The 19213-nt window shown below is 43.3% G+C and overlaps 2 protein-coding genes across 3 annotated transcripts; one reads left to right on the plus strand and one right to left on the minus strand.

Moving 5' to 3' along the window:
- The first annotated feature begins 286 nt into the window (after positions 1–286).
- LOC130460023 (uncharacterized) lies at positions 287–3075 on the plus strand. Its single transcript, XM_056827674.1, has 4 exons — positions 287–396; positions 1640–1985; positions 2082–2272; positions 2346–3075. Exons 1-4 carry the CDS (start codon positions 289–291, stop codon positions 2937–2939), a joined length of 1239 nt encoding a protein of 412 aa, XP_056683652.1. The 5' UTR covers positions 287–288; the 3' UTR covers positions 2940–3075.
- Positions 3076–11467: 8392 nt separating this feature from the next.
- Positions 11468–18491, minus strand: LOC110798159 (uncharacterized). Of its 2 annotated transcripts, XM_022003325.2 has the most exons (7): positions 17953–18488; positions 16598–16675; positions 16362–16504; positions 13606–13676; positions 12509–12604; positions 11897–11989; positions 11468–11808 (listed from the first exon to the last, which is right to left on the minus strand). In XM_022003325.2, the coding sequence occupies exons 1-7, from the start codon at positions 18412–18414 to the stop codon at positions 11723–11725; spliced, it is 1029 nt and encodes a 342-aa protein (XP_021859017.1). In that variant the 5' UTR covers positions 18415–18488; the 3' UTR covers positions 11468–11722. The 2 variants fall into 2 exon arrangements, with proteins under 2 accessions (XP_021859017.1, XP_021859018.1); XM_022003326.2 differs by lacking the exon at positions 16598–16675 and having other exon boundaries at positions 17953–18491.
- Positions 18492–19213: the final 722 nt, after the last annotated feature.

The following is a 19213-nucleotide window of genomic DNA, read 5'->3' on the forward strand; positions in this document are numbered from 1 at the left end:
GCCAACTACATGGATCGTGACGAGCCCCTTCCACCCCTTACTGCCGAAGAGTGGGATCAGATAATGGTCCTGTTCAGGGCCAACACTTACCACTTAACAGTGGATAAGAGTTTCCATGTGCCGGCCGAATGGTTGTCGCACATTAGCCAGTTTCGGAACGAGGCCTTTCTAGCGGCCGTAGGCTTAGGATATTCCATGACTCGAGGTTGTATGCCAATTTATGTGCCGCTCTGCCTTGGTCTTATTTATCTTTCTAACTTTGGATTTCTTTTGTTCACAGAGGAAGGAATGAGCAAGCTGTCGGCGGCGGATACCGGGAAGGGCGATATGACCGATTGGATGGCAGACATTTATGAGGCCAAAATGCAGAAAGCCAAGGCCGAGTTGGAGGAGAAGGTGAGTATTCTCTTAGGTTGTTTTTGCAAGTTAAGCTTCCCCCGTCCAGTGTCCACAGTGGACGTCTTTTTAGTGCTCGTCATTTTTTAATGACGGGCCCCTTAGTTAGTGTTTTTCCTGCGGTTGCCAAGGTGCGCCTCGTCACCTTTTAATGACGGGCCCCTTAGTTAGTGTTTCTCTTTACAAGTGACTCGTGGTTGATAGGGTACGCCTCGTCATTTTCGAGACGGGCGTCCTTTTTAATGACGAGCCATTTTTCTATGAGTTCTTGCACTTGATAAGGTACGCCTCGTCATTTTTAAGACGGGCGTCCTTTTTAAATGACGAGCCACTATTTAGTGACTTGTGATTGATAAGGTACGCCTCGTCATTTTGGAGACGGGCGTCTTTTTAATGACGAGCCACTATTTAGTGACTTGTGATTGATAAGGTACGCCTCGTCATTTTGGAGACGGGCGTCCTTTTTTAATGACGAGCCACTATTTAGTGACTTGTGATTGATAAGGTACGCCTCGTCATTTTTGAGACGGGCGTCCTTTTTAATGACGAGCAACCGTTCTTCGTGTGACTTGTGATTGATAAGGTACGCCTCGTCATTTTGAGACGGGCGTCCTTTTTAATGACGAGCCACTATTATGTGAGTGACTTGTCATTGATAAGGTACGCCTCGTCATTTTGAGACGGGCGTCCTTTTTAATGACGAGCCACTTTTCTGTGAGTGACTTGTGATTGATAAGGTACGCCTCATCATTTTTAGATGGGCGTCCTTTTTAATGACGAGCCGCTATCTGGTGAGTGACTTGTGATTGATGAGGTACGCCTCGTCATTTTTAAGATGGGCGTCCTTTTTAATGCCGAGCCACTATCTGGTGAGTGACTTGTGATTGATGAGGTACGCCTCGTCATTTTTAAGATGGGCGTCCTTTTTAATGACGAGCCACTATCTGGTGAGTGACTTGTGATTGATGAGGTACGCCTCGTCATTTTTAAGATGGGCGTCCTTTTTAATGACGAGCCACTATCTGGTGAGTGACTTGTGATTGATGAGGTACGCCTCGTCATTTTTAAGATGGGCGTCCTTTTTAATGACGAGCCACTATCTGGTGAGTGACTTGTGATTGATAAGGCACGCTTCGTCAATTTTAAGATGGGCGTCCTTTTTAATGACGAGCCACTATATGGTGAGTGACTTGTGATTGATGACGAGGCTTAATATTTGACTGTCCTTTACTTTCTTTTTTAGCAAGCTAAGGACGCGGCTAGGGCGTCAGGGAAGAAGAAGGGGACGACTCTGTCCCAGCTGAAGAAGAGAGCTGTGCCAGCTGGCTCGGAGACTCCGAGTACCTTCAAGAAGCCAAAACCCCTACCCCGCCGTCTCGTGAAGAAAGACGAGTCGAAGGTTGCTGAGGGGGGATGCCCTGATGACGAAGAGATGGGCGTGGACAAGCCGTCTCTGGTGGTGGACTTGGTGTCCAAATCGAGGTCCGGTGGGCATCCGGACGAGCTGGAGGACCCTCTTTCTGGAATCCCGGCCGACGTCCGCTCTCAGATACCTGCGGAGGTGGCCCGCCGAGCTAGGTCTTCGGGCGGTAAGTATTATTCGAACGTCGTTCAGACGTATCGAGCCTCCTCTGGCAGTTCTTCTTACTCTCCGCGTCATCCTAAGGCCGTTGTTTTTCCTATAGCCAAAGACAAAGGGAAGGATGCAGCTGCTGCTGATGACGAGAACGTACCTGCTACTCCCCACTATTCGTCAAAGGATAGGGTGGCTATATGCCGCAAGGTTTTTAAGGCCGTCCCCGCAGAGTATGTTGCTTCTCTTCCTGGCCGCAAGACTGACGCCCAGTTTGGTGCGATCCAGGCCACTCTTCTCGACGTAAGTCTATTTCCAACTTGCTTGTACTTGTCTTCTCTTTTAGTCATTTACTAACATGTAGCTCCTTTTGCAGTTGTTCTGCCGCATGGAGTTCTGCAAGAGTTGGAACACTCGCACTGCTGAGGAGCTCAAAGCTCAGGTGGCTGAGTCCACCCACCATGGCGACTATGCGTTCAAATCCATTGAAGAGGTCCGCCTGCAGATGCAGACGACCATAGACCTTCAAGCAAAGGAGGTAGCTGCGTTGAGATCTGACAAGGCCGAGCTGCTTAAGAAGATCTTGGCGCAGGATAAAGACATGGTGGCAATGGTCGAGGAGGCCAAGACAGCGGCGGCGGAAATACGGACGCTTCAGGACCAGTTGCGGGAGTACCCTCAGGTCAAAGAGGCGGCTGAGGAGGCCGAGCATCTTCGTGGGGAGCTAGAGACGGCCAGATCGCAAGTTCGCACCTTGCGTGAGCGTCTCCTAGAATCCTATGATCAGGGGGAACAAGCGACCAAGGACGCTGTTAAGCACGCCTGGGAGAGCCACATGTCAGAGTATGATCTTGTGTGGTTCCAGCGGCGAATGGAACATAGTTCCGCTGTGTTGGCTGCTGAACGTCTTGGTCAGCCGCCCCCTGAGTTTGTATCCTCCGATGACGAGGACGATGCGGCCGCTCCCTGATTTGCTTCCTTGTGTATTATTCCAGCAAAAATTTATTCAAGTGTTCTCATGCCTAAGGGCAAAAACAATTATTTTGTTATGTTTTGGCGCCGCTGGCGTCTGTACCATCGTGCCTGCTGAGCACTCAACAATTTGTTTTGAATATTTGGCCACCTTTGCACGCCTCTTGCGGGCGTTGTTCTATAAATAGGCTATTTTTGTTCTTTTATCTCGCATTTATTTGTTCTTCATCATTTGATTATTCCTTAGTCTATAGGCTTAATCAATAGGTATGGTAGCCAAGGTGCAACTGAGTGTACACTAGGCACGTTGGTGCCGCAGGCAACTGAGCATGTGCTAGGCACTACTATGGTCGTCTCTTTCTTTGGCGAGTATGTCTATAACGTTATTGATTGACGCGAGTCAATCAATAGGTATGATTGCCGCTAGACATGCTCGTCAAATGGACTGGACGGCCAAATATTCGTGCCGCCGAACTTCTGAGCAAACAACCCTTGTTTCGAAGTTAATCGTGCCGCTGAACTTTTGAGCGAACAACCTTTGTTTCGAAGTTGTTGGTGCCGTTGGCAACTGAGCATGTGCTAGGCCTCACTGTGGTCGTCGCTTTTTTTTTTTTTTTTTTTTTTTTTGGCGAGCGTGTCTATAACGATATTGATTGACGCAAGTCAATCAATAGGTATGATTGCCGCTAGACATGCTCGTCAAATGGACTGGTCGGCCAAACGTGCATGCCGCCGCACTTTTCAGCAAACAACCTGTTTCAAATTATTGGTGCCGCTGGCAACTGAGCATGTGCTAGGCACTACTGGGGTCGTCTCTTTCTTTGGCGAGCACGTCTATAACGTTATTGATTGACGCAAGTCAATCAATAGGTATGATTGCCGCTAGACATGCTCGTCAAATGGACTGGACGGCCAAATATTCGTGCCGCCGCCCTTTTGTTTCAACGTTGTTCATGCCGCTGAGCTTTTGAGCAAACAACCTATGTTTCAAAGTTGTTCATGCCGCTGAGCTTTTGAGCAAACAACCTATGTTTCAAAGTTGTTCATGCCACTGAGCTTTTGAGCAAACAACCTATGTTTCAAAGTTGTTCATGCCGCTGAGCTTTTGAGCAAACAGCCTATGATTTAAGGTTTATTTGTGCCGCTGGCACTTACTATGCCGTACTGGTCGGCCATCGGCTTGCTATACTGGGAAGGGAGTTGGATAGGTGATCAGCCTACAACTTGGTGCTAATCTGGGCCACTTCTTAGGCTTCAAACAATTAGTCTTGCCGAGAGTTTTTGCTAATCTGGGCCACTTCTCAGGCCGTCATACAATTAGGCTTTGGTTATGCATTGGAGTGTATATTTTTATATTCATTGTTCGAGCAATAAATATTGTGAGACAAAATAGAGTAGTATTATTTATAACTTTGCAAGGCGAATTTAGCCGGTTACAAAAGTAATTACTACCCTACTATGACCATTAGAGGCCGCCCCTTGGGCAATGGATCGTGGTAAGTAAGACAAGGCTTAGCACATATCTAGAAGAAATACTTCTTGAGATTGTCGGCATTCCAAGTGCGCAAAATAGGCCGGCCTTGCATGTCTTGAATGCGGTAGGTTCCATCTCTAACCTCATCATAGATCTCGTAAGGTCCCTCCCAAGTGGGCGTCAGCTTACCCTGTTCATTTGCTCGTCCTGTGGACTCCATTTTCCTGAGGACAAAATCTCCCACTTTGAGCACTCTATTAGAGACTCTCTTGTTGTATTCTCTTGCCATCCTTATCTTGTACAGCTGTTGTCTGAGCGCTGCATTTCCTCTAACCTCGGGCAGAAAGTCCAAGGCTGCTTTCATTGTCTCCCAGTTAGCATTTTCGTCGTACAGCATGACTCTCAACGTCGGTTCACACATTTCTATGGGCAGGACAGCCTCGGCGCCATAGGCTAGCAAGAAGGGTGTTTCACCGGTTGAATTCTTAGCCGTAGTGCGGATGGACCATAAGACATTTGGCAGCTCCTCAGCCCACAGACCTTTGGCTTCGTCAAGCTTCTTTTTCATTCCTTCGGAGATAATTTTGTTGAACGCCTCAACCTGACCATTGGCTTGGGGTCGTCCGACTGATGCAAAACAAGTGTGTATACCGTGATCTGCCAGCCACTCTTTCAGCTTAGGCGTCTCAAACTGGGGCCCATTATCAAAGACGATAGCCTGTGGAATCCCAAAGCGAGTCATGATGTTCTTCCAAATGAATGCTCTCACATCAGTAGTTTTTATGTTTTTGAGCGCTTCTGCCTCCACCCATTTGGTGAAGTAATCTACAGCGACGATGACATAACGCCTTCCTCCTGGTGCGGTCGTAAATGGGCCTAGAAGATCCATCCCCCATTTAGCGAATGGAATTGGGCTTGTAATGGGCGTCAGAACTCGTGCTGGTTGGTGTATTAGGTGAGAAAAGCGCTGGCATTTGTCACACTTCTTGACCAGTGAGATTGCGTCCTCCTTAAGAGTCGGCCAGTAATAGCCGGTTCGAAGTGCCTTTTCAGCCAAAGCCCTTCCACCAATATGCGAGCTGCACAACCCCTGATGAAGGTCTTCTAGAATTTCCTGCCCCTTCTCAGGTGTTACACATCTTAACAAAGGACGGGAGTATGCCTTTTTATAGAGGGTGCCGTTCCACATTTCAAACCAAGAACATTTCTTTTGAAGTTTTGCCGCTTCCCTTGAGTCTTCGGGCAAGACTCCATTCATTTTGAAGTTCACTATGTCATCCATCCATGTGGACGTTCTGTCAAGAGTTTCCACCTCCATTTGCTCAACACTTTTGTGCTCTTTTACCTCCCAAAACACGTGCCGAGGGGTATCACAAGACGCTGAACTTGCCAACTTTGACAGGGCATCAGCTTGGTTATTTTCCGAGCGAGGGACTTGCCTTACTTCAAAACTTTTCAGTGGCTCTACTTCCTGATGGACGGCCTGCATGTATTTGACCATAGTCGGATCCCTAGCTTCGTAGGTCCCATTAACTTGGCTCACAATCAGTTGGGAGTCAGAGAGTGCTACAATATCCTCGGCGCCTGCCGCCTTACACATTTTAATGCCACAAAGCAGAGCTTCATATTCGGCTTCATTATTTGACGCCTGGAAGTTAAATCGCATAGCATACTCAAAAGTATCTCCTTCTGGGGAGTGACAGATTATCCCTGCTCCACATCCATTATGTGTGGATGAGCCGTCTACATACACTGTCCACACCGTGTTTGTATTCTTGGCAAAGTCTGGCCTCGTCATTTCAACAATAAAGTCGGCACATGCCTGCCCCTTGACAGCTTTCCTCGGCTCATAGGTGATATCAAAGGCGTTCAGCTCTATTGCCCAATTTAGCATTCGTCCTGACGCCTCCAGCTTTGTGAAGGGCAATTTGAGCGGTTGATCTGTGTAGACCACTATTTTGTGAGCTAAGAAATAAGGACGGAGCTTTTTGCTGGCCATGAATAGAGCTAAGCCAAACTTTTCCACTGTAGGGTATCTAACTTCAGCATTTTGAAGAACATGACTGACAAAATATACCGGCATCTGTATTCCCTCCCTTTCTGTCAGTAGAACGGCACTCAACGAGTGCTCGGACACAGCGAGATACATGTACAAAGTCTCTCCTAGCAAGGGGCTAACAAGACGAGGCAAGGTATGCAAGTGCTCCTTTAATCTGACCAATGCCGCCTCGGCCTCGTCCGACCATTCAAACTTGGCCTTCTTTTTGACAGACCTGAAAAAGTAGTGGCACTTGTCTCCAGCCCTGGAAAGGAATCTGCCCAGGGCGGCCAAGCAACCTGTGAGCCGCTGGACCTCCTTCACTGTCTTTGGTGAGCTCATATCAATTACTGCATGGATTTTGTCTGGGTTGGCTTCAATTCCTCTTTCATCAATCAAGAAACCTAAGAATTTGCCTGCCGTCACCCCGAACACACACTTCTTAGGGTTCAACCTCATGTTGTAAGCTCGAATAGTCTCAAATGTCTCCCTGAGATCAGTTATGTGCGCCGCCCTCAGCTTACTTTTTACGATCATATCGTCAATGTAAGCTTCAATATTCCTGCCGAGCTGCTTGATGAACACAGTGTTAATAAGACGCTGAAAGGTGGCCGGTGCATTCTTTAAACCAAACGGCATCACCTTGTAGCAGTAAAGGCCTTGTTCAGTAACAAATGACGTCTTTTCCTGGTCGTCAGGCCACAACGGAATCTGGTGAAACCCTGAGTAGGCATCCATAAAGCTCATCATAGCATGCCCTGCTGTAGAGTCGACGAGCCGGTCAATCTTGGGCAGTGGGAAGCTGTCCTTTGGACATGCCTTATTGAGGTTGGTGTAGTCAACACACATTCTCCAGGTACCATTAGGTTTTTTGACGAGGACCACGTTAGCAACCCAATCGGGGTACTGACTAGGCCTGACGAACCCAGCCTCCATCAACTTTTGTATTTCCGCGGCTGCCGCCTGATTTCTATCTTCCCCATGGTTCCTTTTCTTCTGACGAACCGGTTTGAAGTTTGGGTCCACATTCAGCTTATGGACGGCTACAGCAGGGTCAATACCCGGCATTTCGTCCACTGTGAAAGCAAAGATATCTTCAAATTCTCTCAAAAGGTGGACCAACTCTGCCGCCAGCGGGTCGTCAAGAGAAATCCCGATGGGCACTACTCTGTCAGGTTTATCTGTGTTTAATACCACATTGAAATGGGCCCCAACAGGCTCTGGACGTCTCTCTTCCATGTGCCCTGCTGAGATAGTTAATGTTTCTTTGACGACCTTGGGTTGCGTGTCGCCACATTTTCGTTTGTTGCTCGATGTCCCTTTCTCTTCACCCGTCCCCCATGCTTCTGGACTTAAGGTGGTTAGGTAGCAATCTCTAGCTTGTTGCTGGTCACCATGTATAGTGCTGACGCTCCCATCGTCACAAATGAACTTAAGAAGCATCAGATGAGTCACAATGACAGCCTTTGCCCTGTTCAACGTGGGACGCCCCAAGATGATGTTATATGCCGTCAGATCTTTCACTATGAGAAAACGGACATCCATTTGCCGAGATTCCTTTTTATTTCCCATCCTCAGAGGAAGGGTAATTATGCCGACTGGGTGGATGACACTACCTCCGAAGCCTATAATGGGATAGTGGATTTTCTCAATCTTTGAGGGATCATGTTGCAGCCGATTCAAGCACTCTAGACTAATTATGTCCGACGAACTTCCTGTATCAACCAAAATACGCCTAACCCTTAGGTTAGCAACTTTTAACTCAATTACCAAAGGATCGTCATGCGGGGTGGAGATTTTCCCACGGTCGGCCTCGCCGATTTCAACTTTTGGAAACGGGTCAACTGTGGCCTTGCCGGACAGCATCACTTGCCCCAATCGCTTGGCATAATCCTTCTGGCCCCGCATGGTCGGCCCGCCGGCGGCCAATCCTCCTGAGATGACTGCCACGCACTCTGGGTCGGTACGATTCCCATCTTCCTCCGAGGGAGGGGATTTGTTTTTCTTGTAGAAGGGTTTGCCAGAACCTCCCGTGTTCCTGCTGATATAACTTTTTAAGAACCCCTTGGTGGCTAGGCCATCCAATGCCCTTTTCAAGCTCTTACATTCATTGGTGTCATGCCCAATGTCACTGTGAAAGTGACAGTACAGTTTGGGGTCCCTACTTTCTGGTGGCGACTTCATGGGAAATGGACGATCAATGTCATATTTGGACCCGACGTCCATCAGAATTGTGTACATGTCTGTGTTATACTCGAATCGCTCCCGATCATAAGTTCTGGGCCGTTTCTGACCTGCCGCTCCGGGGGCCCTGTCTGACTCTTTTGCAATAGCCCACGTCCCGTTAGGCCGGTTCTTCTTTTCGAATTTCTCCTTTTTTGCCGCTAGCTCGGCGGTATCACTTCCTCTGGGGTCTTTCGGGACGCTGCAAATCTCTGTTGCATGAATGAAGGCCTCGGCCTCATCCAGCACTTCTGCCATTGTTCGGACGCTTTTCTTTACCAGATCAAACTTGAAAGAGCCCTTTTTAAGCCCTCGAATGAAGTTATCGAATGCAACACCATCTGGCAAATCCGGAATTTACCCTGCCTCTAGATTGAATCTCTTCACATAACTCCTCAGGGACTCGTCCTTCCCTTGCTGAATCCTACTCAGATGCATGCTCGTCTTCTTCTCTTCCTTGTGAGCCATGAACCGAGTAGAGAACAATAGCTCGAGCTCCGAAAAAGAGCGAATAGTTCCGGCTGGAAGTCTCTCGAACCACTTAGAGGCTACTCCTTTGAGTGTGCCCGGAAAATACTTACACCAGGTTGAGTCAGTTGTTCCTTGGACATACATGTGATGCCGGTAAACCAAGAGGTGCATGTCCGGATCTGTGGTACCATCGTAAGCATCAATGTTGGGCGGCTTGACTTTGGGTTCCCTCGGGGCTCTCATGATGGAGTCTGCAAAAGGAGTGGTGTGCCCTAGGGCCATGTTGGACACCCCCTCCTGAATGTGATATACAGGGTCTTGACGCCTTGAGTAGGGTAGCCGCTGGGAGGACTCGCGTCCGCGAGTTTGACGGGTTGGACGGGTGGCCCCTGGACGCGCCTGGCTCAGATGCGTATAAGTTGGATGAGGGAGAGGTCTATCCGGCATGACGGGGGTTGACCCAGTGTCAGAAAGTTCAGACTCAGAGTCAGGCAACTGCTCTGCGCGTGGCTGCTCACGTCCTCGGGACGTTTCTCCGATCAGCCGCCGTGGCATTCGGCGTGGTAGGTAAGACATTGCCTGATTGGGCTGACTTGTTGGCGGCTGTCTCCTTAGGTCCTCGCCTGTCAGCCTGGTCCAGACGTTTGGGGGGCGCAAAGAAAGTGTTGGCCTATTGCTTGCCGGCCTCTCATGATTTGCAGCCACAGCAGTGGTGTAGATCAGCATACTCTTCTGTACCTCAGCATTAACTGTCTTTCCCACATCAGCTTGGAACTCAGCCAAAATAGCCCGAAGAGCACCCACAGAGACAGGCATATCAGGGTTCTCCTCTATTACCGTATCCACCCGAGGATCCAGGTGTCCTCCAGGAGGGGTGCGATTGGCCTGGTCGTCCTCCTCGCTGAGCACCTCTACCTCGGCAGTGTGACGAGGGGTGTGCCCGGCCGCAAATATACGCGCGGCATCTTCGGTGATTCTTGTGGCCGGCGTATGATGTTCAGTCGGCATTTCTCTTTCGAGGGGTGGCCGCTCTACTCGCGTAGGCCGCCCAGCATCGTTGTCCTGTCGTTGATCTTCCATGTTACCGTACCTCCCCACAGACGGCTGCTTTCTGTTGTGGGGTTTTTCCGGTGAGATACCTTGGAGGTTTCTTGGTAACTTTTAAAGATTAAACAAGATTGTATTTTTATAGAGAGAGAAAGTAGAGAGAAGGCAGAGCAGCAATTGCTCTAGAATGTATTGATTGTGACCCCTTTTTCTAGGGAAGTGGGAATATTTATAGTACTAGGTTTTTGTGGGAATGACCTAATATTCCCCTTACATGATTGGCTGGGGAATGGGAGGAGGACACGTGTCATTTCTCCTTACAATTCTCTGATCCCTTTTAGCAATAGTGGGCTATTTGGGCCTATTGTGCTTAGTCATTCACTTGGGATACATACTAATTAAGCCCTTTTCCAGGTATAGGTTTTATACGTATATTTATACACACTTAAATACATACATTGTAGATACCTAGATTAATACTCATGCCCCGGAGTAGACTTCGTATGATTTCTGCTTAGGGGGCAATACGTGCCAGGTGTCACATCCTCATTGGTACACGAAAGCACGGTAATTTTGCCCACAACACTTTCCTCCTAGAAGCCATAGTTAATCAAGACAGTTTGTACGCAGTGAGAGAGTTTGGCAGCAGTTGGCTTTGATACCAATGCTAGAGGAGCTCTGGAAGCTCTCCTCTAATGGTGATTCTGGTGATTTGGACGAGAGAAAGAGATAAGAAGAGAAGAAGAATTCAGAAGAAGAAGAAGAAGAAGGAGAGAGAAAGTAAAGAAGTAGAGAAATAAGTTTTTTTTTTTGTATTCATTTCATTGCCAAATACAATGTGAAATCTGTTTTATAAGCTGACAAACCAGCTAACAAATTCTAACAACTATTCCGAAAAATAAGGAAATTATTCTTAACTAACTTTCCCGCGACAAGTTAGTGTTAACAAACTTAATCAAAACCAACTAAATGCTGAATATTTGATTACAAGAAATCATCTAGATATTCTCCTATATCACCAACCCCTCAAACAAATGGGCTCGCAGCTTAATCATATTTTTGATGCTTGCGCACCTTTGTTTGACACGGAGTAGTTTGTATGATGTTGTGTGTTTTCCTTGAAAATCTTAATCTCAGACAATTTAGGTTGTGTATTCCTTAATTTGTACCCCGTACTCCTTAGTAAGAAAGAATTTTAATCCCACTAAAAGCGCAAGGGATCTAAGGTGTGAGCTTGATTCCATCATACTTGCATAATTGAGAAGTCGATAACTGGTCTGAATAATGGAATAAACTTTCACATATAATTTAAACACGCTACACAATACACATACAAGCTCTCAACTAAAAGAGCTTCAAGCCCTCAAGCAAGTATTTTTATTACAGATTACGAAGATTTATACTCAATCAGCCTAAATGAAAGCGGAAGGCTGGCAAAAAAAAATGAACATGAAGGCTCCAGAAAATAGAATTTACATCTGAAAGCTTATTCTCCTTGTTCTTGAATGAGATATCACCTTGATCAAAGTTAACAAACGAAGAGCTCATAATTTGGGGAGGATGTACCTCCCACATTTAGGTAGTTGACATCTACAGCAACTTCTCCAAAATCATCTGTAAAGGTAGAACCGTAGAACAACTTAAAATCACAGAATCTTCTACTTTGGAAACAACAAGTTAAAGAGATTGTATAGACCCAAACCTTCATATAATGTCCGTGCAATTTGCACATAATCAGGTATGAGATCTCTGTATATAATTCCGTCTGGACGAGAATCCAAAACAACCAACACACCTGATGGAAAGAAAATCAAAACCTACTCAGTAATCATGATTGGGTTTTACAGTGTTAGTCGACCTCTGTTATATACTTATATTCTCTGTTACCCGGACTCTTCATTTTACCTCAAATACCCGTGTCGGATCCTCGACACTTGGACATGGGTATGGACACTTCGACAATTCATTTTGGACCAAAATCATGCAATTTTATCACAAAGTAGCTGTGTCGGACACTTGGACACATATCCGTGTCCGATATGGATATTCGAGACCGGGTAACATAGCTTATATTGTACTGTAAGTGTTTGTAAATAAATGAAATAATGCAGGAAACAGCAATACTCAAATTTCGCATAGTGATGCTGTCTCACTGTCTCAGTTTCCAGAGGGCACCATCCCCCTCCTTAACAAGAAGAAAAATTACAAAATCCTATGATATTGGGGTGTTGAATTCATGAAGAAGTTTATGCATGGATCTTAATGTAATAAGGTTCACCGTATATAAGGGAACAAGCAGGGAACGTGAACGTACCAGGCGCAACCCAAGCATCACTTGAACTACTCGGCATTGGAGCCAACCAAAGAATATTCCTTAAGTTCATCGTACTGTCGTAAGCTAGATCAGATCCTGCAAATAATTGACTGGATATTAGCCAACTAAATATCAGTATAGCTAAAGCTTTTAGTCGATAGTGTCAGAGAAGTCATCTGACAATCAGGATTTAGGAGAACTAAGAGATCAGATTATACAAATCTTTGAAAGTTGCGAATACGACTAGGCCCATCCTTTGTCGGGATTTTTGACAACCAATCCAGTATCAACAAAAGTTAAAATAAAATCCGATTCACATGCTAGATCACTCTTGGACAAGTTAACAAAAGACAAATTAGGCCTACATTCACATTTTTTTTCGTACAGAGACAATGTAATGCAAACCTTTTAAAGCTAACCCTCCCGCTTGAATATCACCAATTCCTTTAGGAACCTGGCAAATGGCAATAGGCATCCTACTACTCTTTTGCTAGGTTCATTTTGTACGGTTGTTTCTTGTCAATTTAGTTTCTAGAATCTAGGGTTCTTTCTTTATAATACAACTTCATTCGTCTTTTCTAGTCATTTTGTTCGGTTGTTAAAGGTTTTTCTGTTGCTATAGTTGGTTCAGGTCACTCATTTTTGCTCTGGGAAATGGAGCTTTTCCAGGGTCTAAAGCAGTTTTCATCTCAGCTGCAGCTTTCTGTCACCTCGTTATCTGGTATGACAATTACACTCCGTATTATTTTCAATATCCCAATGGTGGAGTGTACTGTTGAATGTGTGTGCTAACCTGGCATACTCCCGACCCAAGAATACTGCGTTGATTTCCTAGGCCTCAATTATTTAGCTCGTGCTTCCCCACAGTACCAACTTCCAAGAACCCATGGTTTGTAGTAGAATTATTCATTTTAAAGTTTGACAGGTACACCAGATTCTGTAATGTTTACAGTCTGTTTGTGGATAGTATCAAGCTCGAGCTTCTCAGGTGTGTAGAGCTTCAAGTTGTTCTCATATAGAAATGGAATTTCAAAAATAAAAAAGAAAAAGAATGTTGGCACAATTTGGTTCATTCAAGAATCGAAGTGAGTTCTAACCTCTTTGGCAATACCCCATGTTAAATGGAAATACTTTTTTGTCATAGGCTGGGTATTCCTTGGCATGGAACCTGACATTTTTGGGTACATAGACAATGCAGCAAGTGAGAAAGAAATGAGTTTCTAAATACAGAATTAGGAGTTCAGAAATAAACAAATGATGCACAAAGAGCACCAAACAGACTCCATATCAGCCAAAATAACCCAAAAAAGGTGACAATTGGAAGCTCAAATGAAAAGACATACATATGGCTTTGACCTACTCTTGAAAAGGAAGCATCTATCTTTTCTATCAGCTTCAATACCCACAAAAATTTTAGAAAGGAATCACTGACATATAAGTATTTCCTAGAGAAGTTCCGAAATCGTAGTTGGTTAAATCCAGGTTTCCCTGACTGAAGGAGTCTGAGAATACAGAGTGTTCCACGATGCAAACTACAAATGTTTTCCCATCCAAAATCTAATACGAAGCATAATACATACTCCGTATCCTACATTACACAATTGCTCTATTTGTCTGTGAAAATAGTCAGTTTCTCAACAAAATTGCTACCCAACCACAATCTTTCACCCTCAATTAATGTCTTATCAATTTCAAAATCTCTATAATTCTACAATTTCTTGATCCTAGAGTCACAAAAAACCTTAGATTCTCGTTCCACTAAATTTTTGACACAGTTCAATTCTCCAAATTCTGTCCAACTTTAAACCTCAGGGATATTTGCATATTCCACCTACCAATAATTTTTACAGTTAAACCCTGTAAGAGACGTTCATATGTTCTTGAAGCAAGTCGTGAGGGGCTTCATCCAATTGAACGAGACTTCATGATAGTGAGAAAGTGACCTAGATGAAATACCCTAGATTGTGGTCTTACACCAAAAGGTAGGTAGGTCTCCTCCACCCACTAATTTGTGCAACAAAAACAAAATGTCAAAGCTACATTAAAAAACCCATCTTCTCCTACGCACTCCTCCAAGAGACCAGAAAATACACAAGTCAAAACACAATCATACTAAATGTAATCCTAAAGCCACTCTCCAGAGATCACAACCAAACAACATTAAGTGAGAATAAAAAAGGAGGAACATGCCGTCAAACAAAACTCATGGAAACAGAAAAGAATCATATAGAGAGTTATGCAAATGGAATCATGGAAACATCAATTTGAATATTGCTATGTTATTGAGACTCAGCTACTCACGTTCTAGGTCCATACTTGGCCATATTATGAAAATATTGCATGTTCATGTCCAAAAAAAGTGTCAAGAGTGTGTCAAGTGTCAAGTTTCATGCATGGATACTTGAGGTGTAATAAAGAGTCCAAGATTCCAGTAACATAAATTGTAGCATAGGTGGGAGTAAACAACAATGAACGGAAGTATGCAATTGAACAAGGAGACAGAAGAACTACTCTAAGATATACTGATTTGAAATAGAAACAATCCAACAAAGAAACTTATCATCCAAAACAATTACACATTCCGATAAATTAGAATTAGTCACAAAGCAAAACATGCTAGAATTAGATCTTGAAGGCCCAAATTGGTGTCAGTCAGCACTCAGCAGTAAAGAAACAAATCTTTCTCCACTGTCATTATGAATGTATCCATGCTCAAGAAAACTCTTTCTTCATTCTACTGAATTAGAAATTACACAACAACTTCTATACTTGTTGGTTAGATGACCTAATGATAAAAACCCTTTGCTTTGAGAGTGACAAATCCAATGAGAGCACTATTTAGATGCAACTTCTATGAATCAAGATCATCCTTAGCTATTCTCTCACAAGAGCAGTAGATTTTAGGGAATTAAGAAGAAGGTTAAGAAGAATTAATAAAGTAAACCTTAATTAGATTAGGGGGACTAGCAAGTTATGAACTTATGATTGTATTTGATGGTAATTAAGATGGAAATCAATGGTAACAACCTAGCCAACATTTGAGAGGATAGTGCTCCCTCAATAACAGAATCTCTCTCTAGCTTTCTCTATACTCAACACGCCCTTCCTCTCTCTAATCTGCTCTGTGTACAGAGGTTTTCCTCTTACTAACTAACTAGCTTATAATGTAAGGTACTCATAACTGAATCATAACGCAACTACCTAAAATGCTCTTGATCCTTAAATCGATGCTTAGCAGCAACCTGATATTCTCTTTGCAGTTTGCACTTGTTTACACTTAGAATACACAATTAACAATTTTGTTAGGTGGATAAAAGTTCTGGAGAAGCTTAATCATCAAACAAGATAATGATTTTCTGAGTTTGGGATATGAAATTTTTAATGCATGTTTCGCCATTTATACGATAAATTTAAAAAGTTAAATAGTATTGTTATAGTAAACCCCAAAATACATGTAATTGAAGATGTGTTTCTATAGTCGAAAAAATTACCACAATTGCAGAAAGAATCCACATATTTTGAGTGTGAGACTGTCTTAATGCTCAATGTTTAGGCCATGTGTAAAGATTCTGTTAGTATTATTTGATTGCTTATCTATTCAAAGTTTGGTTTTGTCATAACTGCTTAAAAACATAGTCATCGACCATGGAAAGCCACCAAGTCAAAGAAAGTTAGAGCTGTACATTTTGTTATTAACAAATTCACCGTGAAAAGTTAACGAGCATCACAGTGCGGAACCATTTATAGTTTTAATTTGTATATCCACTGTGCTATAAGTAAGAAACAGGACAGATTGACCTTCCTACTGTGCTCATTTCTTAAAAAGTATAGTTGGATAAGGGCTTTAACTTACAATATTCCAAGTCTTCCAGTATCTTTGGCAAGAAAGAGATGACCATGGAAGAAGTCATAGCGATTTAAGGAAACATTCAGCCCCACACTTGGACCCCGGGAAGCAATCATTTCAAATAAGAAAACAAGGTAAGCATTTAACTCCTGCAAATTGAAATATCTCATAAATTCTGTGAAGAAAAGAGAAAAAAATAGTAGTGATAAAGATCTAAAGATTTATAGTTCCGTTGTACAAACATCGTTTATGAAGTGCCAGCCATAGGGAGTTCTGGTGAGCTCACACCTAGATTTCTTCGACCCTTCAACATCAGGCACCTATTACACTAGCATTATTAGACTCTGAAATCATAATATTAATGGCAAGGTCGTCCAGAGTTTCAAGCAAGTATATGGAGCAGCACTAGCAAAATGGATCGGAGCTAAATGGAAAAGAAAGTGAAATGCGGTACGGAAATGAAGACTACTTTTCTTCTTGCACACATGAGAGAAACACCTAGCTTCCTAAGTTCATGTCAAGCAAAACAAATCAGGTAACTCACTTAAATGTTACATAAGACAGCTGTTTTTTGTACTTTGTATTCCGTATAGAATAAGGACTAATTCGCTCCCCACGACCTACATTATCTTAAAGTTACTCTATCCTATTAAAAGTCCCATATCCGCGTAACATCACTCATCAAAGCAACCCAGTATCACATGAAAGACCAGTCTAGTCAAACTAAACATTTTCTTGTACCAGACCTACTCTAACTCTCTAAGTAGGGAAAGTTTCATTTGCAGTTTTGGAGGGAAAATAAATCACAAACTTAACAAAGAATTCTTCTTTCAGGTTTTCCAAGAACTTTTATACCTCCAGCACAAATAATACACATGGGAATATGGCACAGATATGTTCGTATATACCCCCAACTTTTCCTAATTACTTTTAAATGAGCAAAAACTACGTTTTTGATCATTATTTGGAACTCGGAAATAGAGCTATAAAAAACCGACCAAACCCGAGACAATCTATATTGATCGACATGATTCCGAATCCGACCCAAACACCTGGTTTGACAACTCTACTTGGAAACCAAATGAGCATTCTTATTATTCTTATTGCTCATCTAGTTTTCAAATGTGCAAACCTTTTGTTCTACTCTGAATCATCATCAACACAAGTTCAATATTCATTGTACAGAATTCTGCATAAAATTTGATTTCTTAGAGTCTTAGAGCTATATAATTGGCATTCAGGATAAAATCAAAATCTTAATGATATTCTACATACTATTTGATTTCTGATTCTTGAGTTCATTCTGAAAAGATTAGGTTAGAGGCATTAAGCTCCTAAATCAAATCAAACAGCCATATAAATCCTAACACATTATACTATTTGATTTCTGATTCTTGAGTTCATTCTGAAAAGATTAGGTAGCGGCATTAAGCTCCTAAATCAAATCAAACAGCCATATAAATCCTAACACGTTCATTAATTGATTTCTGATTCTTGAGTTCATAATACCTAATTTCCTTTTTTTTTCTATAATCCGAGCTATACAAAGGAGTATTTCAATTCATGATTCAACTTCAAGAGATAAAAAAAAACTCACAGGTATGATCGTAGGATCTAGGGCGTGGTGAATAACACCAGGATCACCACCATAATCAAAAGAAAGCCGAGCGAGGTCCAAAACCGAGGAAGGAGGCCACCGAATCAGCTCATCCTCTTCAATCTCTCTCCTTTGACCAATAACACCAACCATTGACCTCCGTTTGACCGAAACAACATCATCCTCAATTGACGTTAAATTGAAAGGAACGAGGAATTTGAGACAAGACCTGAGTTGTTTCGCTTCAATCGGGTCGACATTGGAGGCTTGATCCTCGGGGCCGAGGAGAGAGAGAAGGTCCGCAGCTGTGGCTTTGTGAAGATGACGAGAGGAGAGAGAAAATGGGAAGTATGGTTTAGGGTTGGAGAAGAACAAGGATGGTGAAGAAGTGGAAGTGGCAGTGAAGGAGAGAGAGAAGAGTAGCGCCACTTTGATGGAGGAGGAGAGAGAAAGGTACCTCATTTCTTATCTTTTGTTTTTGCGGGAATCTTCCCTCCCCTCCCAGAAAATGCTGGTTTCCCTCTCTTTCCTGTTTCAATTTGTTTTACGGCTGCTTGGGACGGAAGGGGTTGGCCAGTGTTGTCAAAAGCTGATCCGATCTAACCGACATTCAACCATAATCAAAGTGACTCGAAAAAATTACACATTCAATTCACACGAACACGATAATCTTGCACAAAATATTATTCGATTATACCTGACACGTAACCGATCGGTGACCCCTATTTGACAGTCGTCGCTTGGGGTTCATGCATCGGTCAATTTAGTTGGTCTACTTAGTTATATCTTGCAAGTTACAACTTACAATAAAAATAGTCTCGTTGACATAAATGTCTAATATTTTCATTTGGCCAAAACTTGGAGCGATTTCCTTCAATATTGCATAAAGATCCAACAATTCCCTAAATACGTTACTTTTTAAGTTATTTCCCACCATACCGTCCACGTAAGCAAGGGAGAAAGAGAAGTAAATTTTTTTTTCCGGTTCATCATTGAACCGCTATATGAGATAGCGGTTTCGTTTTAAAGCAAACCGCCATCTCAGATGGCGGTTCAATGTTATAAACCGCTATCTCAGATAGCGGTTTGTATTAAAACAAAACCGCTATCTCAGATAGCGGTTTGTATTAAAACAAAACCGCTATCTCAGATGGCGGTTTACTTAATTGTAAATTATTTTTAACATGAATTACAGTTTAAATAGAAATATAATTTAGAAGTAACCTCTTATGACATCAATTGTGTCTGTAGCTCAGTGGAT

Source organism: Spinacia oleracea, chromosome 4 (assembly GCF_020520425.1).
Source record: "Spinacia oleracea cultivar Varoflay chromosome 4, BTI_SOV_V1, whole genome shotgun sequence".
NCBI lineage: Eukaryota > Viridiplantae > Streptophyta > Magnoliopsida > Caryophyllales > Amaranthaceae > Spinacia > Spinacia oleracea.